Raw genomic sequence first — 18552 nt, forward strand, 5'->3', positions numbered from 1 at the left:
GGGAGAGAGGGGGGGAGAGAGGGGGGGAGAGAGGGGGGGAGAGAGGGGGGGAGAGAGGGGGGGAGAGAGGGGGGAGAGAGGGAGATGGGGGAGAGGGGGGAGAGGGGGGAGAGGGGGGGAGAGAGGGGGGAGAGGGGGGGAGAGAGGGGGAAGAGAGAGGGGGGAGAGGGGGAGAGAGGGGGGAGAGAGGGGGGAGAGAGAGGGGGGAGAGAGAGGGGGGAGAGAGAGGGGGGAGAGAGAGGGGGGAGAGAGAGGGGGGAGAGAGAGGGGGGAGAGAGAGGGGGGAGAGAGAAAATCAGTATTCTGTATAAGAAAGCTAATGGCCAAAAATGCTCTGGACAGATACTGCATCCTATATCCATACCCTTCACAGGCAATATACTACCGATTATTCTACCTGTGCTTATCGTGGACAGCCGAAATATTTTTCTTGCTACTTTCCCAAGATTCACTGAAGTAATCCTGCCATGCTACTGATCTAGCATCTACGATGAAAAGTATACAGTGGCAAATTTGATCTAATCAACCCCCTAAGTGTCACTGAGATGATGTACTTTGCAGAGTCTACACTACACCAAACTATTAACTTGTCACTACTCTTCATCGCAGCATATTATTTTGTCAAAGAGTACATTAAAATTGTTAATAACGTTAAATATATCAACATCATTGTCAAGGAGAGAGGACAAACTCCAATATAAAGAATAATAAATTAACATCTGAGAGGTCAGGGCAGAAGCAAGCAGAGAGAGGTGCACTAATGAAGCCAAAGTAAACAATTGCTCAAAGTACATAGAGGGGGTGTTAAAGGCTGCACACAAGTGGATGAATCAAGATGGGAAGGAGAGACAAAGAGTAAGGTAACAAGAGATGGTTACATGAGCTGCTTGGAGGAAGGTAAGTACACGTAATGGGAGAATGGAAACAAGGACGGCAGTGAAATCATCCTATGACTCTATAAATATGAGAGAAAAGTGAGGGACTGAGAACTTTCAAGCATGTTGTTGGTTGATTGGTTGGATAATTAAAGGGACCAAACTACTAAGTCATCTGTCCCTTTTTCCTTGAACAAACAGGTCTACAAGTGTGTACATCAGAGATGACCTATTGTACAAAACCCAGGTCAAGAAAACCCCAAGGTCTCCCAAAGGTCAACGAATACTAGGTAACAGACAAAAAAGAAGGGGGGATACAGGAAGAAAAGCAGGTGAGGTGCTATATCTAGGGAGCAGCCTGAAGCCCCCGAAAGCAGAATTCAATGAGGGGACGTATATCCCCTCACACCCCTGCCACTTACCAGAGGTACCACACTCAGAAATTGCCAATGAAAGACTAGCAACATGGACAGGGCAAGAGCAGCACAGATAGACATAAGATGAACATGTTAAACAGACCACACCAGAGGGTGTGAGGAAGAGTAAAAGAGCAGGCAGGGTAAGGACTGCACTGGACCACCAAGCTCAGACAGCCGCAGCCTGGTCTGGGCAGAGGAGACAACAGAGTGATCTGCCAACCTTTTAATGAACCAATACGGTTAAGCGCCCTACCTTAAAGAAAGTGGTAAAAGACCCCTTCACGAATAAAATGTAAATTTAAGTCGGACACTGTGGCACGGGTACCGAGTCGGGGGGATTGAGAATCCACCACAAGATGGATAGGTTGGGACAGTCCAGCAAAACGTTTACCACCATCAAACGGGAACTACGATGACAGTGGGGTGGATCCTCACGACAGATGAGATGACCAGGAGTCAGCCAAACATGGCTGATGTGGAGTCGATGAAGGACGGCAGAGTCCTTGCAAGAAGTCTGCATGGAGGACCTCCATGGATTCGTAGTCTCCTTTATCACCTCCAGTTTGGTCAGTGAACTCTGATTGAGCCATTCTGTATTCCAGATCCATAAAATTTGACAGGCTAATACTGATCGCAGGTCAGTTTCCGGAATAACTTTATCCAGAGTCAGCTAACTGGTAACCAGTTTGGCTAAGCTAACAGTGAGTTCATCCCCCAGGGTTTCAACATGGCCAGGGGTCCAGACAAAGGTCACAGAGCGTACTCATTGTTCAAGCGCATAAAGGGAATCCTGCATAGCTATGACCAAGGGATGGCAAGGGCAACACTGGTTGAGAGCTTACAAACTGCTCAAGGAGCCGCTGCAGATGAGAAAGGACTCTCCAGTGCAGGAACAGATATGCTCAAGAGCACAAGAGATGGCTACCAACTCCACAGTGAAAACACTACAAACCATATGCCAAGGAGCGCAGTTAAGTACGTCCCGCAGGAGTATAAGCAAATGACTGTAGTGCTGAAAGTGATGCCAAACCATATGCCAAACTCCCATAATCGAGATAGGACTGTATCAGGGCTTTGTAAAGCTGAAGAAGGATAGTGTGATCTGCACCCCAGCTGGCATTACTTAGGCAGCGAAATGCATTAAGGTGCAGCCAGCACTTTTGCTTAAGCCACTGAAGATGGGGAACCCACGTCAACTGAGGATCGAAGACCAGTCACATCAACCGATCATCTAAGACCAGTCATGAAAAGCAAAAAGTCTCTAACACATTAAGTTCTGGTTGTGGGTGAATGGTGCGATGTCGACAGAGGTGCATCACACGAGTCTGGCGGCTGAAAACCGAGAGCCATGGATGAGGGGCCATGACCACACCTTTTGTACGATGCCTTGCAGTCTACTTTCAGTGATACCCATACTAGAGGAGCATAGGAGAGACAGAAGTTGTTAGGATACAAGGAGAGTGATGCTGAGGACCCCACAGCTGCTGCTAGACCATTGATGGCTACCAGAAAGAGGGACACTCAGTATAGAGCCATGCAGGACCCCATTCTCTGGGCTATGGGGGATACTGTGGGAAGCACCTATTCGAACCCAGAATATATTTTTTGGATTAAATAAAAAGAAAAAAAAAATCAGGAGACCCCAGGGACTCCACTTATGTAAGTTAACAAGGATGTGGTGTCATAAGCCTTTTGCAGTTGGAAGAAATGGCTATAAGGTGTTGATGCTAGTCAAAAGCTGTTCAGATGGCAGACTCCAGGTAAAGCATATTATCAGCAGTGGAATGGTCTTTGTGAAAACCGCCCTGGGACAGAGCCAGAAGACCTCAAGACTCAAAGAGTCAACACAGCCACTGGCTCACCATGTGTTGAAGCAACTTACAGAGAACACTGGTGAGACTAATTAGGTGATAACTACCCATCTCTACAGGGTGCTTACCGGTTTCAGTACTACGATGATGATGCTTTTTTGCTATTGCGATGGGAACTTGCCCTTGCTCCAGACACAGTTAAAGATGGCAAGAGTATGACTTTGACAGTCTGCTGACAGGTGTTTGATCATTTTGTTGTGGATGCGGTCCAGGCCTGGGGCCGTATTGGGGCAGTGTGTGAGGACACTGACTAATTTCCACTCACTGAATGGAGAATTATGTGGCTCAACATGACATGTAGTAAAAGACAATTGATTTTGCTCCACCTGTTTTAGAACACGAAAGGCAGGTTGATATTTCTCAGATGCTAGGGCTCACGCATAAAGCAAAGCAAAATGTTTGGCGACGGTGTCTCAGTCAGTGTAGACACTGCCATTCAAGTTAACAGCTGGTACACCTGCAGGCGTCTGGTATGTGTTATCCTTGCCCACACCTGTGAAGGACAAGTACATAGTCCAATGGTTGAAAAATACCTTTCCCAGCATTCCCACTTCCAACGTTTTATTAGATGGCACACCCGGGCAAGGAGCCGTGAAAAGGCAATGAGGTGCTCTATCAATGGGTGCCGCCTATGGCATTGAAGAGCCTGCCTATGATCTCTAATGGCATCTGATTTCTGATGACCACTGAGGTACTGTCTTCCATCAGGGCAGGCCCAAGAAACAGGGGATCCCTATATCAGCTATAGATAGAATGGCTGTAGTTGTGTTCTAAACTGTCTCACTGATATCTCCATGCAGTGGGGAGCCACGGGCAACAGCAGATGTGGAAGAACCCCAGTCAGCACTGTTGAGGGCCCATCTAGGCAGGCATTCAGAAGAGTGATGCTGAGGGAGGGACAGAAATATTGGGAAGTGGTCAGTACCGCACAGTTTATCGTGGACTCTCCAGTGGATGGACAGGCAAAGACAAGCACTGCAGATGGAAAATTCAATGGTCAAAAAAGTTCCATTTGCCACACTGAAGTGTGTGAGGGGCACCAGTATTCGCGAGGCAAAAGTCTAGTTGTGCCACTAAATTTTCAAGGTCTTTACCATAGCCAGTGGTCTTTGTTCCACCCCACAAAGGGGTATGGGCACTGATATCACTGAAGATTAGGAAAAGTGTTCGAAGACATTGCACCATTGATAAGGAGGAAAACATTGCAGATGGTAATATCGTGAAATGCCCTTATCCAAACAGCCACAGACTCTGAAGGTGTATTAAGAGGCATAAGTTCACTATATAGGGTGTTCAGAACATATGTTCTAACTCTGCCTGACATCTTGTCATAGACAGCACGATTCTTATAATATCCCCGTTATCCACCAAGGGCCAGGGTCCACATTGCTGGAAACCAAGTCTCCTGAATTTCAATGCAAAAGGCAGGTTCAAATGGCTCTAAGAACTATGGGACTTAACATCTGAGGTCATCAGTCCCCAAAGGCAGAGAAAATGCTTATAAGATGTTGTAGCTCAGCCAGGTGGTACAATTCCACTGGAGAATAATGTTCATATACCATAGGCCATGAACAGACCAAGGAGGTGTGGTGAGGCCCAGGGCCTCAGAATCTCCCCCTCAGCCACAGGAGTACAGGGAGGATCTGGAGGGATGGGGGACACCAGAATCTCCTTCTTGGAGGTCTACTACTTATCTTTCCTCTCCTTAGAGGATTTGGATGATTCTGAGGATTTCTCTGAATCAGTTTCAGTTAATGGTGGTGATTGTGAGGCTCCACGAACAGCCACTGGATGGTGTCCAGTTGTAAACCAGCAGAAGTCTTGGAAGGAAGTGTCCTGAGGGACTCTTTCTTGGCGAGAGAAGCCGGAGGAAGCTGATTTGTCTCTGGCTGGGAGGTGGGAACCAATGTACCCGGTGGGTGAGAGGCCAACAATCCCACAGTGGGTGTGAGGGAACCAGCAAGAGGAGAGCCCCCAACCATCAGTGGGGCAGTCTTGGTCAAGTGGTCCTTAGGGCCCATTGCAGGAAGTGTAACAGGCAGTAGTACCATCACCAGAGTGGTGACATCATTGTAGCTGCAGCATATGACACTGCTGTACATGCTGGATGCAACTGCTCATACTACTTCTTGGTTTCTTGATGAGTTAGTTTGTCCACAATCATATACTATTGTATTTTCTTTTCTTTCTAGAAAATGGCGCAATGTGGCAAGCAGGGAGAATGGTGCTTTCACAGTTAACACAGATGGGGAGAAGGGCGCAAGGAGCATCATTCACATGCAGTGATGTCCACAATCTCAACAGATGGGGCTAGGTTTGCAACGTGAAGACATGTGCCCAAATTTTAAACATATTTGAAGCACAGCACAGGAGTAGCAGAACATAAGGTTTCACATAACATTGGTATACCATAACCGTGACCATTTTGGGCAATTAATCACCCTCAAATGCCAAGATGAAGGCACTGGTGGCAACCCTATTGTTCTTTGGCCTCCTATGTACACGATGGACAAAGTTTACACCCCCATCATTCCAATTTGCACATAGCTTATCATTATATTGTAGGAGCAGGCCTCAGTGAAAAATGATGCCCTGAACCATATTTACAGTATTATGGGGAGTGACAGTCACCAGTATGTCACCCAGCTTGTTACAACCAAGCTGTGTCTGTGACTGGACAGGGGATGCTGTTTTGATCAAAACTGACCCATTTTTCATTTTAGAGATGGTTGCCATTTCCTCAAACTCGTTTTTTAAGTTATCCACATAGAATAAGGGTTTTGTGGCAAAGAAGGGATCTTTGTCAGTCTTTGGGCAAACCAACTACTGCAGAGAGTATTTCTTTGCTTGCCACTTAGCCTTATGTTCCTCCCATGTTGTAACTAGGGAAGGGAACATATTAGGGTCGTATCTCTCTGCATTAAATGAGGACTTTCCTCCCAAAGAGACTTCTGGGGTCCTATGGCCATCAGTGGGAGATAACCTCATACATTTAATTTGCAGCTCATCTGCCATGGTGCCACTCTCTCCAAACTGGGGCTCTCACTCTGGGCATCATGCAGCCTCGGCAGCTGCTACCTAGTCTGTAATCAACTGTACGGAGTCCTCGTACCCCAGTCATGATGGCACGTATTCCTTAGCGTACATGGGGAATTTTCAACTCTGGCATTCACAATGCGATCCCTGCATGGTCAGGGGGCTACCACCATGCAGGCACTTGACGACCCCCAAACCACTCCCCCCCTTCAGGATGCCTACTGTGTTGGGTTTTGGGTGTATTAACTTAGTAAGGGGGAGGGTGCAAAGATGGAAGGGGGCAAAGGTGGAGCATGCACTATACTGCGCGACCTCTCTGCATGATCCATACTTCTGGAGGATTTTGAAAATTGGTGGCAGGTGAAATTGAACAATGTTGTTGTTGTTGTTGTTGCTGTTGTCTTCAGTCCTGAGACTGGTTTGATGCAGCTCTCCATGATACTCTGTCCTGTGCAAGCTTCTTCATCTCCCAATACTTACTGCAACCTACAGCCTTCTGAATCTGCTTAGTGTATTCATCTCTTGGTCTCCCTCTACGATTTTTACCCTTCATGCTGCCCTCCAATGCTAAATTTGTGATCCCTTCATGCCTCAGAACATGTCCTACCAACCGGTCCCTCCTTGTCAAGTTGTGCCACAAACTCCTCTTCTCCCCAATTCTATTCAACACCTCCTTGTTAGTCATGTGATCTACCCATCTAATCTTCAGCTTTCTTCTGTCCATGTTTCACTCCCATACATGGCTACACTCCATACAAATACTTTCAGAAACGACTTCCTGACATTTAAATCTATACTCAATGTTAACAAATTTCTCTTCTTCAGAAACACTTTCCTTGCCATTGCCAATCTACATTTTATATCATCTCTACTTCGACCATCCTCAGTTATTTTGCTCCCCAAATAGCACAACTCCTTTACTACTTTAAGTGTCTCATTTCCTAATCTAATTCCCTCAGCATCACCTAATTTAATTCGACTACATTCCATTATCCTCGTTTTGCTTTTGTTGATGTTCATCTTATATCCTCCTTTCAAGACACTGTCCATTCCGTTCAACAGCTCTTCCAAGTCCTTTGCTGCCTCTGACAGAATTACAATGTCATCGGCGAACCTCAAAGTTTTTATTTCTTCTCCATGGATTTTAATACCTACTCCGAATTTTTCTTTTGCGTCCTTTACTGCTTGCCCAATATACAGATTGAATAACATCAGGTAGAGGCATGAAGCCCCATGGGCAACGCCAGTGCCACTGTGGACAACAGCATACTGTAGCCAGAGAGAGGAGGCGAAAGGCGCATTTCGCAGTCGAGCCACGCTATCCCACAAGCTGTGCACTAGGTCAAGATTGTGCAGATCGCAAACCTTTGGTGGCCTGACGCTCGTCGTCTTTCTCACTCCCTTCCCAATCACTGCTTCCCTTTCATGTCCCTCGACTCATATAACTGCCACCTGGTTTCTGTACAAATTGTAAATAGCCTTTCGCTCCCTGTATTTTACCCCTGCCACCTACAGAATTTGAAAGAGAGTATTCCAGGCAACATTGTCAAAAGCTTTCTCTAATTCTACAAATGCTAGAAACGTAGGTTTGCCTTTCCTTAATCTACTTTCTAAGATAAGTCAGAGAGTCAGTATTGCTTCACATGTTTCAATATTTCTACGAAATCCAAACTGATCTTCTCTGAGTTCGGCTTCTACCAGTTTTTCCATTCATGTGTAAGGAATTTGCATTAGTATTTTGCAGCCGTGACTTATTAAACTGATAGTTTGGTAATTTTCACATTGTCAACACCTGCTTTCTTTGGGATTGGAATTATTATATTCTTCTAGAAGTCTGAGGGTATTTCACCTGTCTCATACATCTTGCTCACCAGATGGTAGAGTTTTGTCAGGACTGGCTCTCCCAAGGCTGTCAGTAGTTCTAATGGAATGTTGTCTACTCCTGGGGCCTTGTTTCAACTTAGGTCTTTCAGTGTTTTGTCAAATTCTTCACGCAGTATCATATCTCCTATTTCATCTTCATCTACCTCCTCTTCCATTTCCACAATACTGTCCTCAAGAACATCGCCCCTGTATAGACCCTCTATATACTACTTCCACCTTTCTGCTTTCCCTTCTTTGCTTAGCACTGAGTTTCCATCTGAGCTCTTGATATTCATACAAGTGGTTCTCTTTTCTCCAAAGGTCTCTTTAATTTTTCTGTAGGCAGTATCTATCTTACCCCTAGTGAGATAAGCTTCTACATCCATACATTTGTCCTCTAGCCATCCCTGCTTAGCCATTTTGCACTTTCTGTCGATCTCATTTTTGAGACATTTGTATTCCTTTTTGCCTGCTTCATTTACTGCAACTTTATATTTTCTCCTTTCATCAATTAAATTCAATATTTCTTGTGTTACCCAAGGATTTCTACTAGCCCTTGTCTTTTTACCTACTTTATCCTCTGCTGCCTTCACTACTTCATCCCTCGAAGCTACCTTTATTCTTCTTCTGTATTTCTTTCCCCCATTCCTGTCAATTGTTCCCTTATGCTCTCCCTGAAACTCTGTACAACCTCTTGTTTAGTCAGTTTATCCAGGTCCCATCTCATTATTCCCACCTTTTTGCAATTTCTTCGGTTTTAATCTACAGTTCATAACCAATAGATTGTGGACAGAGTCCACATCTGCCCCTGGAAATGTCTTACAATTTAAAACCTGGTTCCTAAATCTCTGTCTTACCATTATATAATCTATCTGATACCTTCTAGTATCTCCAGGCTTCTTCCATGTATACAACCTTCTTTCATGATTCTTGAACCAAGTGTTAGCTATGATTAAGTTATGCTCTGTGCAAAATTCTTCCAGATGGCTTCCTCTTTCATTTCTTACCCCCAATCCATATTCACCTACTATGTTTCCTTCTCTTCCTTTTCCTACTGTCGAATTCCAGTCACCCATGACTTAACTTTTTGCCTCCCTTCACTATCTGAATAATTTCTTTTACCTCATCATACATTTCATCAATTTCTTAGTCATCTGCAGAGCTAGATGGCATATCAACTTGTACTACTGTAGTAGGCATGGGCTTTGTATCTATCTTGGCTACAATAATGCACTCACTATGCTGTTTGTAGTAGCTTACCCGCATTCCTATTTTCCTATTCATTATTAAACCTGCTCCTGCATTACCCCTATTTGATTTTGTATTTATAACCCTGTATTCACCTTACCAAAAGTCGTTCCTCCTGCCACTGAACTTCACTAATTCCCACTATATCTTACTTTAATATATCCATTTCCCTTTAAAATTTTCTAACCTACCTGTCCGATTAAGGGATCTGACATTCCACGCTCCGATCTGCAGAACGCCAGTTTTCTTTCTCCTGATAACGATGTCCTCTTGAGTAGTCCCCACCCGGAGATAAGAATGGGGGAATATTTTACCTCAGGAATATTTTACCCAAGAGGACGCCATCATCATTTAACCATACAGTAAAGCTGCATGCCCTCGGGAAAAATTACAGCTGTAGTTTCCTCTTACTTTCAGCCGTTCACAGTACCAGCACAGCAAGGCCGTTTTGGTTAGTGTTACAAGGCCAGATCAGCCCATCAACCAGGCTGTTGCCCCTGCAACTACTGAAAAGGCTGCTGCCCCTCTTCAGGAACCACACATTTGTCTGGCCTCTCAACAGATACCCCTCTGTTGTAGTTGCAACTACGGTACAGCTATCTGTATCACTGAGGCATGTAAGCCTCCCCACCAATGGCAAGGTCCACGGGTTGGGGGAGGGGGTGGGGAGGAATCAAACAATAAGGACAATGTATTTATTTAATGAAAAGTTGTAGAAAATGCCAGATGTGGAAACTCAAGTCCCAAACCATAAACAAGGTCCAAGCAAGGCCTGCACCAAGAAAACCATCTGACAGAGAGGTAGAAGGGGAAAGGGGTAGTAGAAGCACAAAACTTGCAGTGTGGAAAGGAAGTAATGCTCAAAACACTGTGGGCCTGTGGTAGCCAAGCATGTACTCACAAAGCAGTTGTGAGCCCCCTGGGGGGCTCAAGCAGGTCAGGAAGGATGGTGGGATGGGGCAGTAAATAAAATATGGGATTAAGTGCTTCCTGCAGATTAAGTAGTGATTAGAAATAGGAGGCCAGCAGGGCATCACTGGGTTTAGTGACTTAGGGACTTGCACAGTTTGAGGCCAACAGGATCATGGACAATGCAGGAGTGGAATGAATTAGTCTAGTTTGATGCAGGGGTCAAGATTTGAATCTGGGTCTTTCACACAAATGATAATGTGACAAGCACTTGGGAGCAAAAATTACCTTAGGATGGATGAAGATATTTCGTTGGTGGGTGAGCGGCATAATACCACTTTCAGAGGAGGGAGTGGTTAAGTTGTTCCAGTCCAGGCTGGTATTGGGTAATGACAGTGTCTCTTTGTCACTGGTTAGCAGGTGTGGGTGGAATATTTGAAGTATGGTAGTTGACCTGAATTCAAGAGTCACTCTGCTTGTACAGACGCTGAAGTATAGTACCTTGAACAGATGTGCTGCTAAAATTGGAAACAATGAAATTCACTTATCTATTAGGACACATTGCAATAAAAACTAATCCTCACAATACAGGTAATTACCCTGATTGCTAATATGAGGAATCTGTTTGTGGAGCAAGTTAAATGCAATACACGTCGTCATCAGTTAAAATATAAGTGATAGCTGATTTGTTGATGATCCCAGATTTATGTCAAGGATCTATTGCAGAGTACTGTGCTGAAGACGACATACAGAAAAGAATTATCTGAGTATGAGGCACATTCCAGAAACATAAGTGTCAACATGCCACACCCACAAAATGTGTGCCCAAATTTTTCACAACTGCAACGAAAAATAATGCCCCAAGTATTCTATCTTCTTTCTAAACATTTGTGACACAGAATGTGATTATGTCTGGTAGGTTAAACCTTCCAATCATGTACTTCATAAAATACAATATAGTTCCATTTACTTCTAAACTTTCTGAAAGTTGCAGTGATACACTCTCTCAACAATATAGAGAAAAAGAAGATGTATAAATAAATTTACCATATATTTAAGTTCACACAAATCTCTGCAGGATCCATAAAATACACCCAAGAATAATTTTAAATAGTTCTTGTATAGACTTTCCTTTTCTGTCCATGGATGGTTTACAGAAAGAATTTGGAAGATTTCATCTGAAACAAGAAAATGATCACACGTCATCAAAAATACTGTTTTACAGAAATGAAACTTATTTTAGTACTGAGGACAAATAACAGTTGCTCAAGGAAATTGGTATCTAACAGAAGCAGCTGAAAGCTCCTTCCAAGCTCCACAGAGTTTATTGCAACAGAATGCATTAACTAACTGATTCATTCATTGCGGTGTGAAGGTTCCATCAAGCAGCAGTACTTTAAGGTTGTAACATGTATCAAGGTATACACTAACAAAAATACACGGAATCAAAGGAACTTAATCTGCAGAATTATTAACAATAACCTGTCACCATATTGCTTAAAGCTGCTCATACTTGGGGAGAAGTAAGACTTTGAAAAGAGAAGAACAATGGGGAAAATAACAGGGCAGGAAATATGAGACTATGGGTACAGATTCACACAATTCAGAGAAATCTGTGCTAACAGTAAAGATTAAAGTGGCATAGGTACTGTCTTTGGACAGTGGTAATGTGATCTGCAACACATTCAGCAACTGGGTGGGTGAGTTTGTGTTTAGCCAGCTTCACATTGGCCGTTGATGTAAGCAGACAGCTGGTTAACTGTTATTCACTGCACATGAATTGTAGCAGAGTTAGTATATGGAGATGGTGCTGATGATGATTATGGGTTTACAGGGACTAAACTAAACTACTTTAGTATCATTCCATCAATTCACAAGAAAAATCAGTTGAAAAGATATTAAGTGAGAAAAGGAGAATTCTCTGCTAGTGGGTCTGTGACCATGTCACTGTGGTTGAAAATGTGCATGACAGTAACTTCAGCCAGACAGTTAAAAACACGATAAAACCCAGGCATCTAGAAACTGTAGCTGGTCAGTGACGGATACTCTAAGGAAGGTCATCAAAGTCAGTAAGCTAAAATGGGACAGAAAATGCAAACTGTATGATTCTGGAGTTGTTTAGCCTAAACAGCAAGGTAAATAAAATAAATACAAAAAATCTCAAGAATGTCCATCAGTGTGTATGTAGAAACTAGCCTGAAGCCACTTGGGGCAATGCCATAACAAGAGGCAAGAGCCCCTCCCCCCCTCCCCCCCACTATCACAACACCAAATGTAGAAATGCATTAAACATTGTTATAACATTCATTTTCTCACAGGAAACTTAAGACTCTGGTATCTGCTAACCCACCGCTCAAAGGTATCTGTGGTAATGAGGTAGGGTAGACTGTTCGATCGCTCATCTTAGATCCCACAATAAGCCACTCACTGTGAGAATACTGAGCATATGGGTGATCATGAGACGACTACTACAGCTGCGTAGAGGGAAGTCCTCTTGACACAAGGAACTCATGGGTAAGTTTGCTGTGGTTGGTAAGCAGCCAGCACAGTACAATGAGATCTTTCCAAGAGGCCTGGAGAGAAGTATACCAAGCCTTGATGGCCCCCTTGATTGCTCTCATCTTTTTGAACATCATGGCAACCTGTCATCCCATGTCCCAGGTTCTCATAATTTGATGTCACCACTGCAATTGTAGCTTTGTGCCCAGTTGCAGACAACTGTTACCATCATTCAGGAGCTATGTAAGTCAACTAGTAGATCTTGGATGGTATTAACTAAAATGTTTCTGGGTTAGCACTGAGATATGCCTTCTGAGCAGCTCATTGAGTCGCTACAAATCAGGTCTTTTTTGATGAGAGCTTTAATGTTCTGGAGAGTCTGTGATACTGTGGCCAACTCTGCAATGTCTAACTGCATGCATTCAGCAGAGAATACTTCTTGTGCCCCTTTGTGGTTGCAAAAGCGTAACTAACCCTGTCACTCACTCTCAAGCCATCCACGCAGATTCACATCGAACTCGGGTATTCATTGAGAACTAATTGGATCAGAGCTGCTCTACCTGTTTTATGGTGACTCATGAATGCTCTGAACTGTTGATTATGAAACAGAGTCAAATAACATGGATGGGTAGGCATCTGACAGACTGTAAGAGCACAGTTCGTCAAGAGTAGTTGGTGTCTGACCCTCAGTGGTGAGATACCAGTTTCCATCAGTAGGCTTTCTATTGGGTTCGTACAGAAAGCTCCAGCTGCCAACTGCACATCATTGCAGTGGACACAGTCTAAGAAGCTCAGTACTGAGTGTGGGTCTAACAAGCTCAGTACTGAGTGTGTTGCTCTGACCCGTAAATGACATATCCATAGTCCAACAGGGATAAAATCAAAGATTTGTAGAATCACAGAAGAACCGTGCAGTCTACAACCCAGGAGATGCTGCTGAAAGGACAGAGTTTCAAGTTTCCTCATTCAATTTGCCATGAGCTGGCATACCTACTCTACAATTTTAAAGCTTCAGTGACTCCTAGTAACTGGTTACCGAGTTCTCAGTGCGGATCTACAGTCCTGAGTTGACAAAAGTGCACAACATGGGATGTCAAGCAGAAAATTGATATCCATGATGCTGGGCCCAGTCACATACTTTCCGTAAGCCCCCCTGAATTCGGTATTCTGCAGTGCACAGTCATGTACAGCTTTAATACATACCATTGGTCCCACTGCAGCCACGATAGTGTTGACTGCATTGGCAAAAATGTTACACTTAAAACCGGTCCCTGAGGGACTCCTGTTTCCTGTATACATTGGTTGCTGAATGTATCCAGACACAAACCAATCAGAGGAAGAGGAAATTCTAGATAAAAATGGGTAAGCAGCAATGGAAGCTCCATTCACGCAGGGTAGACAGGACCAACTTTGATTCCACCAGGAATTGTTGTGCACAGTGACCATGGACTATAAGGAAGGAGACACACACACAGCAGTCAGTCGCAACCCCACTTGCTTTTATTATTCTTGCAAATCCGTCTCAGTGTCCTTCTGCATATACACCTGTAAGAACGTATGGTGACATGAACTGCCGCAAGTCTCTTGAAATCTAACGAAAATGCACTGAAGATGGCTATAAATAGCCGAAATCTATATTTGCAATAATAATAATAATAATAATAATAATAATAATAATAACAACAAAAGCTAATGGGATTGCGACTGACTGCTGTGTGCCTCTCCTTCCAAGCAGACAGGGTGTGATGGCACCAGGTGGTATCATACGTCTTTTGCAAATTGAAGAACACAGCAATCAGGTGTTGGTGATGTGCGAAATTACGCACTGCAGATTCCAGATGATTCAGTGAGTCTGTGGTGGACCAGAATGCCCAAAAGCCACTTTCGAATTTCAATAAATGTCCTCTGGTTTCCAGGTACCAACAGTGTCATTGATTGACTATTCTTTCAAATAATTTACGCAGCCTGTTTGTTAGAGATTGGTTAATAATTAGCCAAAATTAGCAGGTCTTTTCCTGGTGTCAGGATAGGAATAATAATAGTTTTCCACATTGCGGGGAAGCTCGCCTCCCTATCAAATGCAATCGAAAAACCGTAGGACATTCTTTATGCTGTTGTTGTTAAGGTCTTTAAGAATTTGATTTTTGGATTTTATCGGGTCGGCAGCTGTGTCATGATACTCCACTAAAGTGATTCAGAACTCTCATTCCCTACATGGAACAGTGTATTATTCATACATATGAATGTGGGTAACTTTGATCCACCATGTGTTTGTGTGTTTCCAGCTTGGGAAATTAGAATGGCAATTACTGCATGTGGATACTTCTGTGAAGTATGCTGTGAAACAGTCAGCAATGATGGTTTCTAAAGTCACTTTGGAAGTGAAAGCTCGTGAGTTGGCTTTTCAAAATGACCAACATGATGCATGTTCCAGTGATCTATGATTTGAGATAGATCAAATAATAATAAAGCGAATGCTGTCATAAAGGCTGAGCCAGATCAGAATGCACCCTCTGCCAGGATAATGGCCACTCCTTCAACAAGGTCCGGACAGGCACATGGGGATAGGGGTTTATTAATTATTGGGAGCTCTAATGTTAGGAGGGTCATGGAGCCCCTCAGGAACATAGCAGCTAGGGAGGGGGAGATGTCAACATTCACTCAGTGTGCTTGCCAGGGGAACTCGTCCAGGACGTGGAAGAGGCTTTTCCGGCAGCTATCGAGTGTGCAGGGTGCAGCCAGCTGCAGATTGTTGCACATATCAGCATCAATGATGCCAGTCATCGGGGTTCCAAGGAAATCCTTTGGTTGTTTCGATGGCTGGTTAAACTGGTGAAGGCAGCCTCCATCTCTCAGGAGTGGAAGCCAAGCTGACGATTTACAGCATCATACACAGGGTGGACCAGGGTCTTCTGGTTTGGAGTCGAGTGGAGAATTTAAACCACAGGCTACGTCAACTCTGTGATGAAAATGGTTGTAGATGCTTTGGGGTGGAAGGTTGTAGGATGCCCCCGATAGATCAGGCATGCACTACACACAGGAAGCAGCTACATGGGTAGCACAGTACTTGTGGTGTGCACACGGGGATTTTTTAGATTAGGTTCTCCCCACGGGAAACAAACCACTGGTCTGAAAAATTACCAACTGTAAAAATTGTTAGTTCACCTAAACAGGTCATTCCAAAGGATTTAAATTTGCTAAATCTCATGTTAGTAAATTGTCGAAGTGTCTGTAGCAAGATCCCTGAGTTACTCTCCGAAATAAACAGTAGTAATGCCAATATTGTATTAGGTATCAAAAGCTTGTTGAAACCAGACATAAATAGCAGTGAAATTTTGAACTCAGATTGGACAATGTTTAGGAAGGATAGGACTGATGCTATGGGAGATGGTGTGTTCATTGCAGTTAAAAGCTGTTTAAATGCAGTTGAGATCGATACTGAGTTGGACTGTGAAATAGTCTGGATAAAGCTGTCAATCAGACAAGGAGTGACCATTGTATTAGGATGTTTTTACAGACCACCAGCATTCACAACAAATGTTGCAGAACATTTCAGGAAAAGACTTGAGTACATAGGAAATAAATACCCAAATTATCCATTAGTTATATGTTAAGACTTTAATCTGACTGCCATTGACTGAGAATATTACACATTTATCACAGGGGGCAGAAGCAAAGACTTGTGTGAAGTTATTCTAGGAGCACTCTCAACACACAACCTTGAGCAATTCGTTAGAAAACCAACTCGAGATGGGAACATATTGGATATCTTGGTGACAAACAGACCTGATCTCTTTGAGGAAGTTAATCTAGATGAAGGTATTAGCGACCGTAACGTCATTGTGGCTTCTATGTCAGTGGAAGTTGCAAAAAAGCCAAAGAAACAGTGTAGAGTTTTCTTGTTTGGGAAAGCAAATAAAAGTGTCATTAATGAATATCTTCATAGTCAGTTCTAAGCATTCACTGTCGGACACAAAGATATTAAGCTTCTTTTGTCAGAATTTAAAGGTATTGTCCACCATGTGCTAGAAAGATATGTGGCTAGCAAAAATATAGGGGAAGGAAAGGATCCACCTTGGTTCGACAAATATATTAGGAAGTTGCTGAGAAAGCAGAGAATTTTGCACAGTCATTTTAAACGTAGTCACTGCCCCACTGAGAAACAGAAATTATGCGAAATGAAAGCAGCTGTCAAAAGGTCCATGACAGATTCTTCTAACAAATTTGAAAGCAATATTTTATCTGCAGATTCTAAAAATAACCCCAAAAAAATTTGGTTGTACGTAAAATCTATGAATGCTACTAATAACTGAATATCTTCTCTTGCTGACAGTACGGGTAATGTAACAGACGATGATAAACAGAAGGCCGAAACTCTAAACCTAGCTTTCAAAAACTCGTTTACAGTAGAGGACTGCAGCACCACTCCCCCTTTCAATTATCAAACAAATGCAAGAATGGCTGACATAGTGTTTAGTATATCTGGGATTGTGAAACAGTTAAGATCCTTAGACACCAGGAAGGCATCTGGCCTACATGGTATCCCCGTAAGATTACATGTTGACTATGCTACAAATATAGCACCATTCTTATCCATCATCTATCAGAGATCATTGGAACAGTGGAAAGTTCCATGGGACTGGAAGAAGGCCCAGGTCATAGCAATCTATAAAAAGGGTAGAAAATTGGATGCGCATAATTACCGGCAATTTCACTGACATCGATTTGTTGTAGAATCATGGAACACATTTTGTGTTCAAGACATAATGACCCTTCTACACTCTGAGAAGCTCATCTGCAGAAACCAGCACAGTTTCAGGAAACAGCAGTCATGCAAGACACATGCGAGACACAGCTGGCCCTCTTTGTGCATAATATACGACAGGCTCAAGATACTGGCTCCCAGGTTGATGCCATATTCCTAGACTTTCGAAAGGCATTTGATTCAGTTTCACACTGTCACTTGCTCCAAAAAGGGTGCGCCTAAGGTCTATCTGATGACATATGACGTTGGATAGAAAGTTTTCTGACAGACAGAGAGCAATATGTCAACCTGAATCGGGAGACTTCAATGGAAACAAGATTAACATCATGTGTGCCCCAGGGCAGCATAACAGGTCCGCTGCTTTTTACGATTTACATAAACGATCTGGTTGATGGTATTGACAGCGGTATTTGACTGTTTGCTGATGATCCTGTAGTCTACAGGAAAGTATTATCACACACAAGTTGTGAACAAATCAGTGAGGATTTGCAAAAAGTAAACACATGGTGTAGTGACTGGAGGTTATCTCTCAATATTAGTAAGTGTAACCTACTGCACATAACGAAGCGAAAATCCCATTAACGTACGAGTACAAAATAAATGCCCCGTCTTTGGAAGCAATAACATCCATCAAGTATCTGGGTGTGCCTATTCGAAATGATCTCAAATGGAACGATCAGATTATACAAGTAACAGGTAGGGCAAACTCTAGATTGCAGTTTATTGGTAGAATCCTGAAGCGATGCAGTCCTTCAACAAAGGAAGTTGCCTACAATACTGTAGTTCGTCCAGTCTCAGAGTACTGCTCGACTGTATGGGACCCTTACCAGTTAGGTTTGATTCAAGATATTGTGAAGGTCCAAAGAAGAGTGGCAAGATTCGTGACTGGTACATTTATCCATCACGAGAGCATTACAAATCTCATAGAAATTTTGAAGTGGGACACATTTGCAGATAGACAACGCGCTAAAAGGAAGGGGCTGCTCACTGAATTTCAAAATCCAATCTTTGCTGAGGATGTAGAGCATATATTATAATCACCAACTTTAAAATTGTGCAATGATCAC

General features: G+C 43.3%; 1 protein-coding gene across 2 annotated transcripts in view; it reads right to left on the reverse strand.

The window, feature by feature from the left end:
• The window catches only part of LOC124802805 (origin recognition complex subunit 5), a 169364-nt gene that overhangs the window by 30367 nt on the left and 120445 nt on the right, over positions 1-18552 (reverse strand). For both annotated transcript variants that reach the window (XM_047263809.1, XM_047263810.1), the window contains exon 6: positions 11269-11399. In XM_047263809.1, coding sequence (XP_047119765.1) covers positions 11269-11399 — 131 coding nt within the window. The remainder of the gene's footprint in view (positions 1-11268; positions 11400-18552) is intronic.

This window comes from Schistocerca piceifrons, chromosome 6 (assembly GCF_021461385.2).
Source record: "Schistocerca piceifrons isolate TAMUIC-IGC-003096 chromosome 6, iqSchPice1.1, whole genome shotgun sequence".
Classification (NCBI taxonomy): Eukaryota; Metazoa; Arthropoda; class Insecta; order Orthoptera; family Acrididae; genus Schistocerca; species Schistocerca piceifrons.